At 45.5% G+C, this 19,653-nt stretch overlaps 1 protein-coding gene across 1 annotated transcript; it reads left to right on the forward strand.

Annotated features, from left to right (window-relative positions):
- The first annotated feature begins 1,333 nt into the window (after positions 1–1,333).
- QTRT1 (queuine tRNA-ribosyltransferase catalytic subunit 1) lies at positions 1,334–18,853 on the forward strand. Its single transcript, XM_003413089.4, has 10 exons — positions 1,334–3,964; positions 4,216–4,284; positions 4,390–4,528; positions 15,187–15,265; positions 15,366–15,481; positions 17,748–17,886; positions 18,087–18,162; positions 18,264–18,373; positions 18,455–18,542; positions 18,624–18,853. The coding sequence occupies exons 1-10, from the start codon at positions 3,674–3,676 to the stop codon at positions 18,774–18,776; spliced, it is 1,260 nt and encodes a 419-aa protein (XP_003413137.2). The 5' UTR covers positions 1,334–3,673; the 3' UTR covers positions 18,777–18,853.
- The last annotated feature ends 800 nt before the right edge of the window (positions 18,854–19,653 follow it).

A 19,653-nucleotide genomic window follows, 5' to 3' on the forward strand; every position in this document is an offset into this window, starting at 1 on the left:
ATTTTTTAAACACCAAACCCAGGCAAAGACAGTGCAAGAAAGGAAAATTACAGACCAATATAATTCATAGTACCAGAAAGATGTTTACCTGTGTTTTACTGACTACGCAAAGGCATTTGAGTAACAAATTATGGATAACATTGCAAAGAATTGGAATTCCAGAACACTTCATTGTGCTCATGAGGAACCGGTACATAGATCAAGAGAGAGCCATTTGGACAGACAAGGGGATACTACATGTTTAAAGTCAGAAAAGGTGTGTGTCAAGTTGTATCCTTTCACCATACCTATTCAATCAGTATGCAGAGCAAGTAATCTGAGAAGCTGGATTATATGAAGAAGAATGGGGCGTTGGGATTGGAGGAAGACTCATTAACGACCTGTTTTATGCAGGTGACACACCTTGCTTGCTGAAAGTGAAAAGGAAGCACTTACTGATGAAGATCAAAGACTACAGCCTTTAGTATGGATTACAGTTTAACATAAAAAAAAATCCTCATAACTGGACTAATAAGCAATATCATGATAAATGAAGAAAAATTTGAAATTGTCAGGGATTTCATTTTACTTGGATTCACAATAAACACCCGTAGAAACAGTAGGCAAAAAATCAAATGACGCATTGCGTTGGGCAAATGTGCTGCAAGGGGCCCCTTTAATGTGTTAAAAAAAGCAAAGACGTGACTTTAAGAACTAAGGTGTGCCTGACCCAAGCCATGGTGTTTCAGCCGCCTCATATGCATGAAAAAGCTGGGAATTGAATAAGGAAGACCAAAGAAGAATTGATGCCTTTGAGTTATGGTGTTGACAAACAATGTTGAATATACCATGGACTGCCAAAAGAAAGAACAAATTTGTCTTGGAAGAAGTACAGCCAGATTGCTCCTTGGAAGCGAGAATGGTGAGACTTCATCTTCCATACTTTGGAAACATTATCAGGAGGGACCAGTCTCTGGAGAAGGACATCATGCTTGGTAAAGTAGAGGGTCAGTAAAAAAGAGGAAGACCCTCAACAAGATGGATTGACACAGTGGCTGCTACAATGAGCTCAAGCATAACAATCACAAGGATGGCACAGGACCGGGCAGTGTTTTGTTCTATAGTAGATAGGGTCACTATGAGTCAAAACTGACTCGATGACACCTAACAACAACAATGTCATTTATAAGAGATGCAAACATTTATAAAATATTAGTAAAACTAATATAGCAATGTATAAAAGATTATACCATCACGAAGTTGAGTTTATGTCAGGAATGGAAATAGCCGTTAATAAATAAATTGATGCAATTCAAAAAATATATTAAACAAGACAAAAAAAAAAAAACCCCAAAACCAAACCCATTGCCATCGAGTCGATTCTGACTCGTGGCGACCCTGTAGGACAGAGTAGAACTGCCCCATAGGGTTTCCAAGGAGCACCTGGTGGATTCGAACTGCTGACCTTTTGGTTAGCAGGTGTAGCTCTTAACCACTATGCCTCCAAGGTTTCCAAACAAGACAAACATTTATTAGTGGTAAAAATCTGTTAGTGAACTACGAATTGAAGGGATCTTCATTTTACTTTATATATATAAAAAGGGCATCTTCAAAAAATTTTCATCATAATGCTGAAATGTTAAAGGCATTTCCTTTAAAATTCCTTCAAAAATATATAGTAGCGAGTAAAAGTCAGAAACCAGAGGGCCAGTGAAGAAGCTAAGGCAATAGTCCAGGTAAGAGATGCTGGTGATGAGACTAGGATAAAGGCTACGTGCTCGATTCTGAATAGATTTTGGAAGCAGAACCACCAGCATTTGCTGACAGATCAGATGTATGGAGTGAGAGACAGTGAGAGGAGAAGGACCATCCTGAATTTTCTGGTCTGAGCTGGAAGAACTGAGCTGATATTACTGAGAAGGGAAAGATGGAGGGGTGTGGGCAAGCTTGGGGAGACAATGAAGAGCTCTGCTTTGAACATGTTTGTATTGGAAGCCTGTAGACACCCAGTGGAGATGCCAGGAAGGCAAGAGAGAAAACCGTGCTGGGGATTAAAATCTGTGTATGTACAAATGTGTAGAAATTTGAAAAAGCATATTACCAGTTACAGGTGATGTTATATAGAGTGATGGGGGTGGAGAGTTCTTAGGATGGAGGGGAGTCAGGGCTTTCTGAGGTGGAGTAACAGAAGTGAAAAATATGAGGCAGCCATGAAGAATATGGGAAGAAGTGTTGCAGACAAAAGTAACAGCAAGTGCAAAGGCCCTGAGGTAGTCCTCCTGGGTGGGAATTTTTCAGGCATGGCTCAGTGAGGACTGTTTACCACCCTGCAAAACTGGCATCATTAACTTTCTTACAGGAGGCTGAGGCTCCCAGTCTATCCAGAGCAGCCCAGTTTAGGCAAGTGTGTCTCTTGAGAGGAAGGATTTTGGGACAGTGGTGCCCTCTGCTGGCCAGCTCAAATGTTAGCTCCAGCTCCAACAATAATAAATGATAACTCGAAACTCACTGCCATGAAATCGATTCCAACTCGTAGCAAACTTATAGGACTGAGTATAACTGCCCCATAGGGCTTCCAAGAAGCTGCTGGTGGATTTGAACTGTCAACCTTTTGGTTACCAGCCAAGCTCTTAACCGCTGTGCCACCAGGGCTCCTATGATAATTATAGCTCTGATAATTAGCTGTTTGGTAAAGTAGAGGATCAACATAAATGAGGGAAACCGTCAACGAGATAGATGGACACAGTAGCCGCAACATGGATTCAGACATACCAACGGTCATAGAAATGGGACAGAATCAGGCAACATTTCATTCTGTTATACACAAAATCTCCATGAGTCTGAGCTGACTCGCCGGCAACTAACAACCACCACCATTATTAGTGGAACACAGCCAGTGCTCCATCATTCTGTGACCCAGCCTCTCTCACCCCTGTGCGGCTGGAGGCTGGCACTATCTAGGGGATGTGCACGTAGGTTTCCACGGAATGAATGAATGTGGCTAGGTTCTGGGCCGCAACCTCCCCACCCGTAAATCTGGGATTTCTTTTTTCACTGAATAAACTTGTCTTTATTGAACACCTATTATGTACAAGGTCTTGTTCTAAGCTCTTGGAACAAAGCAACGAACAATCTGCACAAAAGTCCCTGCCTTCCTGGAGCTGACATTCTTGGGAGGAAACTGACAATGAATAAATAATAAATCTGGAAAATGTTTATAGATTGTGATAAGAAGTCGTAGATCTCTCTGAGATGGCCTTCAACCTGAGACCTGGAAGATGAGATGGGAATTGCTAAGGCTAGAGGGCCCCAGCAAAGGCCATGAATCAGGAGGTGAAGGGTAGAGACTGGTGATAATAACTCTAAAAGCAATTGCAATTCTCCCTTATTGAGCACCAGGTGCCAGTTCCTGTGCAAATATCTATACAACCAATCATTTCCATTCAATCTTCACGGCGTCCTCATGCCGTGATTTGCCGGATTGGATGGAGGAGAAAATGATGACGCAGACAGGATTTGGTTGTAGAGCTAGTATTAGAAGCTGAGACAACTGGATTCTTCGGGATAACGAGCTGCAGGAGGCAGAGAACTAGGCCCCCAGCGGGTGCGAGCGCACCAGCAACCGTTGTCATGGTTTCCCTGACGCTCTCCCCGCATTTCGGCCTGCGTCTCGTGTCACGTGACTGGAGTCAACATGGCGCCGCCCACGCTTTTCTTTGCCCACGTGGTTCCGGCAGCCAAGATGGCGGTAGCAGCTAACCCGACTTCCCTGGAGTCGGCCCCGCGAATCTTGCGGCTGGTGGCAGAGTGCAGCCGCTCCAGGGCCCGGGCGGGCGAGCTGCGGCTGCCGCATGGGACGGTGGCCACTCCGGTGTTCATGCCAGTGGGCACGCAGGCCACCATGAAGGGCATCACGGCCGAGCAGCTGGACGCTCTGGGCTGCCGCATCTGCCTGGGCAACACCTACCATCTGGGTCTGAGGCCGGTGGGTGGGCTCTGCCTCGGCAGGGCGGCAGCGGAGCGTGGGGAGCCCTGGACCAAGCCCCAAGCCCCGACACGGCTCCAAGAGTCAATCAACAAACGCATACTGAGAGTCCTCCCTGGCCCAGGCTTTGTGCTAGCCGTGTGGGAACGGTGGGGAGGGAAACCCGCCCATCCTGCATGGACCCCCAGGGCCTCCAAGGACCCCTAGGGCCGCGCTCACCCCTGACCTGACCCCTTCTTCTCCCTACTCAGGGTCCTGAGCTGATCCAGAAAGCCCATGGTCTCCATGGCTTCATGAATTGGTCCCACAACCTGCTGACGGTGAGGTGGGGTTGGGGTTGGGGTCAGAGCGCACTCCTCGAGGGCTGGAGGGTGGCGCTTTCCCGTCCCTATCCACTGATAGTCCTGCCGTGGGGTTTCCTCCAGGACAGCGGCGGCTTCCAGATGGTGTCCCTGGTGTCCCTCTCTGAGGTGACAGAGGAAGGCGTCAGATTTCGCTCCCCCTACGATGGTGCCGAGACCCTCCTGAGCCCTGAGAAGTCTGTGGAGATCCAGAATGCTCTGGGTGAGCAGACCGTGGGGAGCTGCCCCTTCCTCTGCGGGTCAGGGGGTTAGTGAGGTTGGCTGCCCTTTATGCGGTGGGGCTTTGGACAAGATACTACCCCCTCTCTGAGCTTTACTTGAACCACTTCAAAACTCAAAATAAAATCCGTTGCCATCGAGTTGATTCCGACTCACAGGGACCCCGTAAGACACAGTAGAACTGCCCCCAAAGAGTTTCCAGCGAGTGGCTGGTGGATTTGAACTGCTGGCCTTTTGGTTAGCAGCCATAGCTCTTCACCACTGCGCCGCTAGGGCTCCTGAGCCACCTCAAACGCGGATAAGTAATAATAGCAGGTACATGGTAGCATTCCTGACAAGAATAAATGAGGTAATGTCGTAAATCTCTTAGCACAATTTCTGGCACATAGTAATTTTTATTATCATTATTGCTATCATTTCTCTTAAATAAACCAACTGAACAACTATCTATTGAAATAATGGTGGCACCATGGGGGAATTGGGGAGGCTTTAGGCCCTTCCCTGAATTGGGGTGGCACAGTGGTTAAGATCTCGGCTGCTAACCAAAAGGTCAGCAGTTAGAATCTACCAGGCACTCCTTGAAAACTCTATGGGGGAGCTCTACTCTGTCCAGTAGGGTTGCTATGAGTCGGAATGGACTCATTGGCAACGGCCTTGGTTTGGTTTTCTTTCAGGCCCCTCCCATCTCCATGAATATCACCCATTCCTTGATAAGGACAGTTAACATATTCTGTCTTGTAAAGTGCTATGGGAGCTCATGTTGAAATCTCTCCATCTTCCAGCCACATTGGTGATTTTAAGCCCCTCCCATACAGAGATTCTGGGGCCTCTACTCCTGGTAATCTGGCTGGGTGCTGGTGCTATACCATCCATACTCTCTCTGACCTTACAGTCCGTAAGAGAGATAGGCATTCCTCAAAATGTCACAATTTAAAGAAAAAAAATAAAAACAAGGTAGGAATAGAGTGTACTGTATATTTCCATTCATATGAAAAAAAAGAAGATGGGAGGAATACACAGAGGCACTGTACCAAAAAGATTTGGTCTGCATTCAACCATTTCAGGAGGTAGCATATGGTCAAGAACTGTTGGTATTGAAGGAAGAAGTCTAAGCCGCATCGAAGGCATTGGCCAAAAACAATGCTTCAGGAATTGATGGAACACCAGTTGAGGTCTTTCGACATACGAATGCAGTGCTGGAGGTGCACACTGGTCTATGGCAAGAAATTTGGAAGACAGCTACCTGGCCAACAGACTGCAAGAGACCCATATTTGTGCCCATTCCAAAGAAAGGTGATTCAACAGAATGTAGACATTATCAAACAGTATCATTAAAATCACATGCAAGTAAAACTTTACTGATGATAATTTAAAAACAGTTGAAGCAGTACTTCGACAGGGAACTGCCAGAAATTCAAGCCGGATTCAAAAGAAGGCATGGAATGAGGCATATCATTGCTGATATCAGATGGATCTTGGCTGAAAGCAGACAATACCAGAAAGATGTTTACCTGTGTCTGAATTCGACTGTGTGGATCATAACAAATTATGGATAACGTTACGAAGAATGGAAATTGCAGAACACTTAATTCTGTTCATGAGGAACCTGTACATAGACCAAGAGGCAGTCGTTCGAACAGAACAGGGATACTGCATGCTTTAAAATCAGGAGTTATGTGTATCAGGGTTGTATCCTTTCACCATGCTTATTCAATCTGTATGCTGTATGCTGAGCAAGTAATCCAAGAAGCTGGACTATATGAAGAAGACCTTGGCTTCAGGATTGGAGGAGGACTCATTAATAGCCTGTGTTATGCAGCCGATACAACCTTGTTTGCTGAAAGACAAGAGGACTCGAAGCACTTAATTGATGAAGATCAAAGTCTACAGCCTGTAGTACGGATTACACCTCAACATAAAACAAAAATCCTCATAACTGGGCCGATAAGCAACATCATGATAAACAGAGAAAAGATTGAGGTTGTTGAGGATTTCATTATTTGTGATATGCAATCAATGCCCATGGAAGCAGCAGTCAAGAAATCAAGTGATGTATTTACATTGGGCAAACCTGCTGCAAAAGATCTCTTTAAAGTGTTAAAAGCAAAGATGTTACTTTGAAGACTAAAATGCACCTGGCCAAAACTTGGTATTTTCAGTTGTCTCATATGCATGTGAAAGCTGAACAATGAATAAGGAAGACCAAATAATTGATGGCTTTGAATTATGGTGTCGGTGAAGAATATTGAAAATACCATGGACTGCCAGGAACGAACAAGTGTATCTTGGAAGAAGTACAGCCAGAGTGCTCCTTGGAAGTGAGGATAGTAAGACTTTGTCTCATGTACTTTGGATGTGTTATCAGGAAGGACCTGTCCCTGGAGAAGGACATCATACTTGGTAAGGTAGAGGGTCAGCAAAAAAGAGGATGACCGTGCATGAGATGGATTGACACAGTGGCTGCAACAGTGAGCTCTAACATAGCTGTGGTCCTGAGGATGACTCAGGATCAGGCACTGTTGTGTTTCATTCTGTTGTATATAGGGTCGCTATGATTTGGAACTGACTTGATAGCACCTAACAATAACAGCAATATTGTTTGGTTTTAAGAAGATTTCAGGGAATGTTTTTGGTTTAAGGTTTAAAGATTATCTCAGGGTAGTAACAGGGGTTCATCTAGCCTCCGTGGCTCCAGAAAGTGTGAATTCCATGAGATTTTGAATTCTGTTCCGCATTTTTCGCCTTTTGATCAGGATTCTTCTATAAAATATTTGATCAAAACGTTTTAAACTGCATATATTCTAAGTGTATAGTTTAATAGGGCTTGACATGTGTGCACCTGTGAAATCATCACCATCATAAAGGTGATGATTACATCCATCACCCTCAAAACTTTCTACGTGCTCTTGGTCATCCCTCCCTCGGTGGGCAGGAGACCTTTCACCTTTCGTTTTGTGCTTTTTAAAATCTGGGGGTACTTTACAAGTTTTGAACCTTGTGTATGTGTTACTTTTTCAAAAAGTAAATTACTAAAAAATTTGTGAGAGGCACAAAGAAATATAAAGTGGCAACTGTGACCATGACATTTAAGTGCATGGGACTGTCAAACATGTTCAGGCTGTGGGCTCAGGGAAGGCTGCTGTAGGCCTAAGAGCTGACAACAATGAGGAGAAATAAACCAGGTGTCCAAAGGGGAAAAAGTGTGTATGGACAGAAGAAGGAGCAAATGTACAGGCTCTGAGGCAGGACCTGGTATTTTGGAGGAATGGTGAGGACACCGATGTAGGTAGAGGAGAGTGAGCAAGGGGGAGAGTTTGAGAAGGTGAGGGCAGGGAGGTGATGGGGGCAGATTGTGCAGGGCCTTGTGGGTTGGGATCAAGAATTTTGATTTATCCATCTTGAAAAAATTTTTTGAACGCGCATAGATTTCATATGCGTTTCATATAAAAATATGTACTGTAAACAATGTCCTTTTCACTCCTGGCCTCCGTCTGTCTCCACTGCCGCAGGTCACTACTGTTAATGGTTTCAAGTGCATCTTTTTAGAATTCTTGCAAATACAAGCAAGTTCAAATCTATTCTAATTTTTCTCATAAAAGAGCATACTATTTATAGCACATTCCCTGTGCCTTGCTTTATGTATTTATTTATTTATTTATGGGAAATTTCAAATCCATGAAAAAGTAGACCGAAGCCCAGGTACCTGTCACCCAGCTTCTACACCTATGAGGTCATGATCTGTATGTTTCATCGGTATTCCAGCCCACTTCGCACTTCCTATATGTTATTTTCTGATAGAATTTGTATGAGATTGGTGTTCCTTCTTCTTTAAGTGTTTCATAGAATTTTCCAGTGAAACTACCTAGGCCCGAAGTCTTGTTGTGGGAAGGTTTTAGATAATGAATACAATTTATTTCACCTGTTGGTAGTGCTGTTCCGTGCTTATCTTTCATCTTGGGTCAGATTTGATAGAATTCTCCAAGGAATTTGGCAATTTCTTGAACTTTATTTCAACTTTCTTGGCATAAAGCTGATCATACAATAAAAGTAATGACCTTTGAATGTCATAGGATCTGTGGTAATGTCCACTCTTTCACTCCTGATGTGGATAATTTATGATTTCTTCTTTCTTTTTTTAAATAATTTTATTGTGCTTTAGGTGAAAGTTTAAAGTGCAGGTTAGTTTCTTATTCAAAAATTTACACACAAATGGTTTTGTCACATTGGTTGTAATCCCCGCAATGTGACAGCACTCCTCCCCTTTCCACCCAGGTTTCCCCATGTCCATTTGTCTAGTTTATCTGTCCTTTCTTGTCTTCTCGTCTTACTTTTGGGCAGGAGTTGCCCGTTTAGTCTTGTATATTTGAGTGAACTAAGAAGCACGTTCCTCAACCTTTGTTATTGTTTGTTTTATAGCCCTGTTTAATCTTTGTCTGAAAAGTGGACTTTGGTAGTGACTTCAGTTCAGAGTGAGTAGTGTGTTCTGGGGCCATAGTCTCAGGGGTTCCTCCAGTCTCTGTCAGACCAGTAAGTGTGGTCTTTTTTTGTGAATTTGAATTTTGTTCTACATTTTTCTCCTGCTCTGTCCTGGACTGTCTATTATGATCCCTGTCGGAACAATTGGCGGTGGTAGCCAGGCTCCATCTAGTTCTTCTTGGCTCAGGCTGGTGGCGGCTGTGGTTCTTGTGGTCGTTTAGTCCTTTGGGCTAATATTTTCCTTGTGTTTTTGGTTTTCTTCATTCTCCTTGGCTTTAGTCAGGATGGGACCAATAGATTATCTTATACAATTGCTTACAAGCTTTTAAGACCCCACATTTACTCAGGAAAGTAGGATGTAGAACACTTTCTTTATGAACTATGTTATGCCAGTTGACCTAGATGTCTCCTGAGACCAAGGTCCCTGGCCCTCAGCCTCAGCATCTTGGTCCCTCAAGGTGTTTTGATGTGTCTAGGAAGCTTCTAAAACTTTGCTTTGTCCAGTTGTTTTGACTTCCTCTATATTGTGTGTTGTCTTTCTGTTCACCAAAGTTGACACTTGTCTACTTTGTAGTGATTTCTCCTTTCCAACCCTCCCATCCCTTGTAACCATCAAAGATAGTTTTTTTTTTTCCTGTGTGTAAACCTTTTCTTGGGTTTTTATAATAGTAGTCTCATACGATAGTTGTCCTTTTGTGATTGACTTATTTCACTCAGCATATTACCCTCCAGATTCATCCATGTTGTGAGATGTTCCGTGAATTCATCATTGTTCTTTATCATTGTATAGTATTCCATTGTGTGTATGTACCGTAATTTTTTTATCCGTTCGTTTGTTGATGGGCATTTAGGTGGTTTCTGTCTTTTTGCTATTGTGAGTAATGTTGTAGCGAACATAGGTATGTGTATGTCTATTCATGTGATGGCTATTATTTCTCTAGAATGTATTCCTAGGAGTGGTATTGCTAGAACATACGGTATTTCTATTTCTAGCTTTTTAAAGAGGTGCCATATCATTTTCCATAATGGTTGTACTGTTTTACATTCCCACCATCAATGCGTAACAGTTCTAGTTTCCCCGCAACCTGTCCAACATTTGTTAATTTCTATATTTTTTTTTTCTGGTTAGTGCCAGTATTGTTGGAGTGAGATTGTATCTCATTGTAGTTTTGATTTGCATTTGGCCAATTATCACAAGCAATTTCTTCTTTCTTGATCAATTTAGTAGGTGTTTTTAGATTTTGATTTTTTTTCTAAAATCCAACATTGAACTTGTTAATTTTTTCTGCATTTGTCGGCTTTATGTTTTGTTGATTTCTTTGCTTTTTTTTTTCCTACAGCTCGTTGAGATGTAATTCATAAACCATGCAATTCATGCATTTAATGTGTACAATTCAGTGATTTTTAGGATAGTCACAGAGTTGTGCAACCATCACCACAATGTAATTTCAGAATATTTTCATCACCCCAAAAAGAAACTCTGTATCCATTATCAGTCATTCCCTATTCCCCCCACTCCTCTAGCCCTAACCACTAATCCCCTCCAACTAGGCTTCGTGAATTGGTGCCACAACCTATTGATGGTAAGATATGTTTCTATAGAGTTGCCTATTATGGCAGTTTGTAGCGATAGAACCATACAGCATGTAGACTTCCGTGACTGATTTTGATTACCTAGCATAGTGTTTTCCAGATTCATCTGTGTCTTTTCCTTTTTATTGTTGAATAATATTTCATGGTATGGATATGTTTCATCGATTTTTGCTTTTTTCGTTATTATTTCCTTCCACTTGGGTTTGTTTTGCTGTTCTTTTCTTAGCTTTTTAAACTCCTTGGGTTATCTGTATTATTTTGAAACAAGTCTTAGACATCATATCATTTCATATATAAAGATTTCAGTTTGTATCTCTAAAACATGAGTCAGGTTTTTTTTTTCACACATAACCACAATATCACCATCCCACCTAAAAACAGCAGTAAGTAATTCCTTAATATCAAATATTTGGCCAGTATTCATATTTCCAGTTGTTTCATAAATGTCGTAATTTTTTTTCACAGTCTCTTCACTTTGTCATTATTGTTAGCCGCCACCAAGTAGGTTCTGACTCATAGTGACCCCACGTACAACAGAACAAAACACTGCTGGTCCTGTGCCAACCTCACACTTGTTGCTATGCTTAAGCCCATTGTCGCAGCCACTATGTCAAGCCATCTGGTGGAGGGTCTTCCTCAGTTTTGCTGACCCTCTACTTTACCAAGCGTGATGTCCTTCTCCAGGGACTAGACCCTCCTGATAGCATGTCCAAAGTACGTGAGATGAAGTCTTGCCACCCTTCCTTCTTAGGAGCATTCTGTCTGTATGTACTTATTCTAAGACAGATTTGTTTGTTTATCTGGTAGTCTATGGCATATTCAATATTCTTCCCTAATACCGTAATTCCAATGTATCAGTTCACTTTAGGATCCAAATAATGTTCAGAGGGTTGTTAAGTCTCTTTTAATTTATGCTATATGTATATATGGTATGGAGCCCTGGTGGCGCAGTTGTTAAGAGCTCCCTGCTAACCACAAGGTCAGAAGTTTGAATCCACCAGCCACTTCTTGGCAGTTTAACTCTGGCTACAGGATTACTGCTATGTATATATGTGATATAGGTTCTCCTTTCACCTCCTCTTTTTTTTTTTCCTCCCCAATTTGTTTCTTGAAGAAGCTGGTTCCTTTGCTCTGTAGTGTTTCACATGGTCTGAATTTTGTTGATTGCCTCCCTTTGGTGTCCCTTAACGGGTTTCTTCCACTCTCTGAATTGTCTGTAGGTTGGTAGTTAGACCTAGAGGTTTAGGCTGGATTCGGCAAGATGGCTTCAGAGATGTCAACGTGTATTTGATATGTATTCCCTCAGAGGGAGCCTAATACCTGCCTTCATGTGTCTCCCTCTCTCTCTGTCTTTTATGTATTTTATTTATTTTTTGTTGTTGTTGAGAATATACGCACCAGAACATACACTAATTCAACAGTTTCTACAGGTACAACTCAGTGACACTGATTACAATCTTTGAGTTGTGCAACCATTCTCCTCCTTTTCTGAGTTGTTCCTCCTCCATTAACATAATCTCACTAAGGTTCATATCTAAGCTTTTGAGTTGTTATCCATTTGATCTCATATAGATAGGATCTTAAAAGAGCACAATGCTCAAGGCAGACATTCTTTACTAGGGAAGATAAGCTATTGTTTGGTTTTAAGAAGACTTCAGGCAATGTTTTCAGTTTAAGGTTTAGAGATTATTTTAGGGCAGTGGTTTGGTTGGGGGGTTTCATCTAGCCCTCAAGGCTCCAGGAAGTCCGAATTCCAGGAGAATTTGAAATTCTGTTCTGCATTTTCCCCTTTGCCTTCAGGTTTCTCTTAATGAGCTGTTGATACTCATTGCTTGGGTCTCTTATGCCATTGTTGTTAGGTGCTGTGGAGTCGGTTCCGACTCATAGCAACCCTATGCACAACAGAACGAAACACTGCCCGGTCCTGCGCCATCCTTACAATCGTTATGCTTGAGCTCATTGTTGCAGCCACTGTGTCAATCGACCTCATTGAGGGTCTTCCTCTTTTCCGCTGACCCTGTACTCTGCCAAGCATGATGTCCTTCTCCGGGGACTGATCCCTCCTGACAACATGTCCAAAGTATGTAAGACACAGTCTTTTCATCCTTGCTTCTAAGGAGCATTCTGGCTGTACTTCTTCCAAGACAGATTTGTTCGTTCTTTTGGCAGTCCATGGTATATTCAATATTCTTCGCCAACACCACAATTCAAAGGCGTCAACTCTTCTTCGGTCTTCCTTATTCACTGTCCAGCTTTCACATGCATATGATGCGATTGAAAATACCATGGCTTGGGTCAGGCGCACCTTAGTCTTCAGGGTGACATCTTTGCTCTTCAACACTTTGAAGAGGTCCTTTGCAGGAGATTTGCCCAGTGCAATGAGTCTTTTGATTTCTTGACAGCTGCTTCCATGGCTGTTGATTGTGGATCCAAGTAAAAGGAAATCCTTGACAACTTCAGTCTTTTCTCCGTTTATCATAATGTTGCTCATTGGTCCAGTTGTGAGGATTTTTGTTTTCTTTATGTTGAGGTGTAATCCATACTGAAGGCTGTGGTCTTTGATCTTCATTAGTAAGTGCTTCAAGTCCTCTTCACTTTCAGCAAGCAAGGTTGTGTCATTTGCATAACGCAGGTTGTTAATGAGTCTTCCTCCAAACGTGATGGCCCGTTCTTCTTCATATAGTCCAGCTTCTCGTATTATTTGTTCAGCATACAGATTGAATAGGTATGGTGAAAGAATACAACCCTGACACACACCTTTCTGACTTTAAACCACTCAGTATCCCCTTGTTCTGTCTGAACAACTGCCTCTTGATCTATGTAAAGGCTTCTCATGAGCACAATTAAGTGTTCTGGAATTCCCATTCTTTGCAGTGTTATCCGTAGTTTGTTACGATTCACACGGTCAAATGCCTTCCCATAATCAATAAAACGCAGGTAAACATCCTTCTGGTATTCTCTGCTTTCAGTTACGATCCATTTGACATCAGCAATGATATCCCTGGTTCCACGTCCTCTTCTGAAACCGGCGTGAATTTCTGGCAGTTCCCTGTCGATGTACTGCTGCAGCCATTTTTGAATGATTTTCAGCAGAATTTTGCTTGCATGTGATATTAATGACATTGTTCTATAATTTCCACATTCGGTTGGATCACCTTTCTTGGGAATAGGCATAAATATGGATCTCTTCCAATCAGTTGGCCAGGAAGCTGTCTTCCATATTTCTTGGCATAGACGAGTGAGCACCTCCAGTGCTGCATCCCTTTGTTGAAACATCTCAACTGATATTCCATCAATTCTTGGAGCCTTTTTTTTCCGCCAGTGCCTTCAGAGCAGCTTGGACTTCTTTCAGTACCATCAGTTCCTCTTGAAACGGTTCCTGATCATATGACACCTCTTGAATTGGTTGAATATTGACTAATTCTTTTTGGTATAATGACTCTGTGTATTCCTTCCATCTTCTTTTGATGCTTCCTCCATCATTTAATATTTTCTCCATGGAATCCTTCACTATTGCAACTCGAGGCTTGAATTTTTTCTTCAGTTCTTTCAGCTTGAGAAATGCCGCCCGTGTTCTTCCTTTTTGGTTTTCAATCTCCAGCTCTTTGCATATGTCATTATGCCATTACTTAACCCTAACCAGTTGCCCTCGAGTCAGTTCTGACTTGGTAGCCCCATGCATGTCAGACTAGAACTATGGCGTACAGGGTTTTCAGTGGCCAGTTGTATAGTTGCATAACACATAAGTTCACAAGTCCCTAATCTGTAATCCTAGGGTAGATACATCAGACTTCAGGATTTTAAGATTCTAGAAAGATATTGCAGGGCATATTATCACTTTTTATGCAGCATCCTAGTGGGGCTTGGGGCTGTACTGTATGGTCAAACACTTCACTCTTCTGGCATTAACATTCACGAATGAATCTTCATCCTAAATTGGATGAGCAAATGATTATAGCCATCGCAGGCTTTGCTGCCAAATGAGCGTGCCATAAGCACAGGAAAAAGCCTTTGATCTGAGAAGTTTCTGGGATTTGGAAGTGTAGGAAAGGAACATTCCATCAAAGCCTGGACCACAGTTTGTTTAACCAGACCCTTGTTGCTGGCCACGTGGGTTCCCAGTCTTGCTACTGGGTGCTTCACAGTGATGAATGACTTTGTACATAAACGTTTTGCTGTGGAAGGATAAATTTGCAGATGTGGGGTTTTATCCTATGTGCTAGGACAGAGTTTTAGGCTAGGGGAAGGCAAGATTAGGTATGTGTTCTGAAAGGCTCCCCCTGGCTGCTGTGTGAGCAGATTGGAGGGGCTTAAGTATGAGTTGGAATCAATTCAATGGTAACGGGTTTGGAATGGGGAGTCAGCAAGAGCTGGGGAAGGGGTTTGTCTTAGGCCGGGTTCTCTACAGAAGAAGCAAAACAGTGAAGTGTGTAAATGTATATATATAGAGAGATTTATATCAAGGAAATGGCTCATGTGACTGTAGAGGCTGAAACGTCCCAAGTCCGTGGATCGGGATGGAGGCTTCTCCTGACTCACATAGCTCCCCTGTCTCTCCCCACCTGCCCTCAGGCTCGGACATCATCATGCAGCTGGATGATGTGGTCAGCAGTACTGTAACGGGGCCACGCGTGGAGGAGGCCATGTACAGGTGTGTGCGCACCCGTGCTTGTGTATGTGTCAGGGAGGGGCAGCTGTGTCTCACTTCCCTCATCAGGCCCCTAGGGCCCATGACCAGAGCCCTCTTGCAGGTCAATCCGCTGGCTGGACCGGTGCATTGCAGCCCATCGGCGGCCGGACAAGCAGAACCTCTTTGCCATCATCCAGGGTGGGCTGGATGCAGATCTCCGGGCTACTTGCCTTGAAGGTAAAGCCACTTGCTGGCAGGACTGGAGCTTGTCCTTCACCGTGGTCCCATGTGGGCCTGGCATACAACGGGGTTCAGGCAGTGGTGGCTATGGGCGAAAGGGCATCCCAGGTGGAGTGCACAGCTAGAGCCAATGCCCAGAGGCAGCATGGCATGGAGCATATTTAAAGATAATAGTAATTGCAATAGCTAAAGGTTTTCGGACATTCACTAGGCACCCAACTTACCCACAATGGAGTCTTCACAGACATCCTATAACGTGGGGACAGACTGCTAGGCTTCCGAGTAACAGATGGGGAAACTGAGGCACAGAGCTGTTATGTGACTCACCGTGGACAGCACAGCTTGGATGTTGCAGAGCTGGGGTTGGGACCCACGTCTTCAGGCTCCAGAACCTACAGCACTAACTGCTCCACAGTGCTGCTCTTGGCCGAGATGACACACGGGGTCAGGACTGAGGGGCTGGGCCGTGGGCAGTGTGCCAACAATGGAGGCCCTGGGACACCCCATTGAGGCATTGGGGAGCCATGGAGGGGCTTAGCAGGAGAGTGACGGGAAGCAAGAAGCATCAGAGAAAAACAACACAGTCATGATAATTGATGTGGCCTAGCCAGAGCTTACCCTGTAATTGGCACTGTTCTCAACGCTTGTCATGTGTATTTAATTCTTGCAACTTTATGATGCATGTAGAGTTGTGTTCCCCATTTTACAAAAGAGGAAACTGGGACCAGAGCAATGAAGTCACTTGGTCGTTATCACCCAGCAAATAAACAGGCCCAGGATTCTCACCTCAATACAACTAATTACAAACCGGGTGTTCTTAGAAAGTAAGGACATGGGAGGCCCATCAGGAGGCCGGAGTGGGGGCCCAGGGTGATGAGGCTGGAAGCAAGGCCATGGCCATGGAGACAAAGGGAGGCACAGATGGGAGACTCAGGCCATGAGGCATCATGGGCAAGACCCTGGGTTCTGTGAGTCCCTCAGGCACACTTCCATGGCTTCATGGCTGCATGGCCTTGGGCCAGTGGCTTTGCGTCTTTGAGCCTCACTTTTTTCCTCTGTAAAATGGGAAAATACTCCCAATGTAATGGGATCGAAGTGAGGATGAAATGGGAAAATCCGCTCAAAGTGCCCCACCGGTGCCTGGCATCAGCTTGGTTATTGAGATTGTCCTTGTTGTGATCCCTCTTCGTCCCCAAGTCTCCTCTCCCCTGCCCTGGTCCAGTAGCTTTCAGTCTTTTAACTGAGACCCACAGTCAGTGATCCATTTCCCATCACTTCTCAGTTCCTGCAGATGTGCATGAAAACAGACATCAGAGCTTCAGGAAGCATTACCCTTGCAATGCTTTCTGGTATTTTCTGTGGTTTTTTCATTCGCAAACAACACTGCTGGTCTCTCCCCATCATATTCAGTTCCCCTCCACCTGCAGTTTGACAAGCATCAGCGTGCTCCCAGGCTTACCTACACCAGCCCCCCCTACTGAGGAGGGCTGGTAAAATGCAGCCTTCTGGGTGTTCCTCCATGATTGGGTGGGGAGAGGAGGAACGCCTGGGAACCTGCGTTTAACCAACCTGTCCCCAGTTGCTTCTGCTGCTCACTCTAGCTACAACACCCAGCCCCAGACAGCACCTGCTTTGTTGATGCTGTGGCCTCCCCTGGATTGAACTGGCAGCTGGGGCCTGAGACAAGCCTGGGCTTTGAGGCCAGACTTGAGTTTGAATCCACCTGCTGGCATATGTGGTGTCAGCTCTCCGAGCCTCCATTTCCTCATCTGTTGGACGAGCTCAACAACAGTGCAGGTCTCCCATCCCTTCTCTACACTTCTGGAGCCATCCAAGTCTAAAACCTAAAAAGCTCCGACGTCTGCAATTCATGTGGTGACAAAACCAGACCTGTGTTGTTATTTGTCTCACACATTTCAAGTCTTCACCCATTTTGCTGTAGACATGGTACAGCATTTCATGACTGGCTGTTACCCAGCATATAGGATGCTCACTGTTCTAAAATCTAGAAACTTCTGAAACAAATCTGGCTCTAAAGGTCTTAGGTAAGCAAGTGTGGGCCCATGTCCCACTCCTGAGGATTGAAGGAGAGGGTCTTACGTGCAGCAGGCGTTCGATAAATGGTAGCTAAGGTCCCCAGCAGCCCCCCATCCATATACATACACACGCTCACGCACTTTCTCTCCCTTCCTGAGGGTCTGCTTAGGGATGGGAAGTAATTTTCCCTTGCCTGGCCACCCCTCATCCTGCCCTGTGCCCCCAGAGATGACCAAGAGGGACGTGCCAGGCTTTGCCATCGGGGGCCTGAGCGGGGGCGAGAGCAAGGGCCAGTTCTGGAGGATGGTGGCGCTGAGCACCTCGCGACTGCCTAAGGACAAGCCCAGATACCTGATGGGGGTTGGGTATGTAGGGGAGAGGGGAGACAGGGCCCCACATGTGGGAGTGGGGGTTGGGGAGAGGGAGGATTAAGCAGGATCCAGCCCTCCCCTCGGGCGGTTCTGAGGGACTATGGCCTAGGCCCAGGAAACCTGACGGTGGGGAGGAAGCCCAGGCCAAGGGTTTGAGGTTCACTGCTCCCCTCCCCCCATGGCCTCACCCCCAGCTATGCCACCGATCTGGTGGTCTGCGTGGCTCTCGGATGTGACATGTTCGACTGTGTCTTCCCCACACGGACGGCGGTGAGGCCCTGGGCAGGGGCAGGCAAGGGCGGAGCTGGGGGTGGGGGCGGGGAGGGTGAAGACTTGGGTGACCCTCCTCCCCTGCCTCTCTCCTCCCCTAGCGCTTTGGCTCTGCCCTGGTGCCCACTGGGAATCTGCAGCTAAAGAAGAAGCAGTATGAGAAGGATTTTGGTCCCATCAACCCTGAGTGCACCTGCCCCACCTGCCAGAAGTAGGCGAGGCCTAGGGGTTGAGGGAAGGTGGGGGGAGCGGCAGGACCCAGCATTGCTGACCCCGACCCCCTGGACCACAGGCACAGCCGGGCCTTCCTGCATGCACTGCTCCACAGTGACAACACCGCCGCCCTGCACCACCTCACTGTCCACAACATTGCCTACCAGGTGGGCCTGTGGCTGGGTGGGTGAGGGAATAGGCAGGGTTTCGGGCCTCCCTTGGCTCACGATGTCGCCCCCTCCCTGCAGCTGCAGCTGATGAGTGCTGTGCGAGCCAGCATCGTGGAGAAGCGCTTCCCCGACTTCGTGCGTAACTTCATGGACACTATGTACGGGGACCCCACCCTCTACCCGACCTGGGCCACCGAAGCCCTGGCCTCTGTGGGAATCACACTGGGCTGAGCTGGCCAGGGGGCTTCCGGCATTGGGGGAAGAGGGAGGGACTGGAAGATATTGAAGGTTTGGTTTTTTCATTCTAACATCATGACTCTGTGTCTTCTTGGGGAGGAATCCAGTCTTGGTCTCCTTCCTGGTCTGAGCTTCACTGTGACAGACATTCTCCCCTCCCACTGATAACAAGTAACCACAGCAGCTCCTGGTATCTGGAAAGCACCTGGCACAGCCCAGTGTGTAGGATGTACCCAAGATGGAAGCTGTGGCCCAGGCCCCTCAGCCACCCTGGTGGTGGGTACTCTTGTCCTTCCCTTTTTCACAGGTGAGAAAACTGAGGCCCAGAAAGGAAAAGGAGCTCGCTCAGGATCACCCACTGAGGGAGTGGCAGACTCAGGATTTGAACTCAGGCAGTTCACGCTCTCAGCCTCCCCTCTGTTACCTCCATGACTGCATACCCTCCGTTAAGTCACCCCTGCCTCATAGCGACCCCATGTGACAGAGTAAAGCTGCCCCGTAGGATTTTCTTGGCTTTAATCTTTATGGAAACAGATTGCTAGGCCTTTCTTCCACAGCACTGCTGGGTAGGTTCAAACCACCAACCTTTAGGTTAGTGAAAAACAAAACCAGATTCGTTGCTGTGGTTGATTATGACTCATAGTGACCCTACAGGACAGGGTAGAACTGGCCCATAGGGTTTCCAAGACTGCAAATCTTTACGGAAGCCGACTGCCACATCTCCCTCAGAGCAGCTGGTGGGTTCAAAGCGCTGATCTTTAGGGACCTGACTGCATACACTTGACTTAATCTCGCTCTCAGTCAACAGTGATGGTAATAGGTGTGGCCTAGCCGGAGCTTACACTGTGTTTGGCACTGTTTTTGATGCTAG

Source organism: Loxodonta africana, chromosome 3 (assembly GCF_030014295.1).
Source record: "Loxodonta africana isolate mLoxAfr1 chromosome 3, mLoxAfr1.hap2, whole genome shotgun sequence".
Classification (NCBI taxonomy): Eukaryota; Metazoa; Chordata; class Mammalia; order Proboscidea; family Elephantidae; genus Loxodonta; species Loxodonta africana.

Bases quoted from the DNA above. Each gene is read 5' to 3' on its own strand.
- QTRT1 (XM_003413089.4), top strand. From the start codon at position 3,674: ATGGCGCCGCCCACGCTTTTCTTTGCCCACGTGGTTCCGGCAGCCAAG. The intron at 4,285-4,389 runs GTGAGGTGGGGT...GGTTTCCTCCAG, and splicing joins GGTCCCACAACCTGCTGACG to GACAGCGGCGGCTTCCAGAT. The intron at 15,482-17,747 runs GTAAAGCCACTT...CTGTGCCCCCAG, and splicing joins CCGGGCTACTTGCCTTGAAG to AGATGACCAAGAGGGACGTG.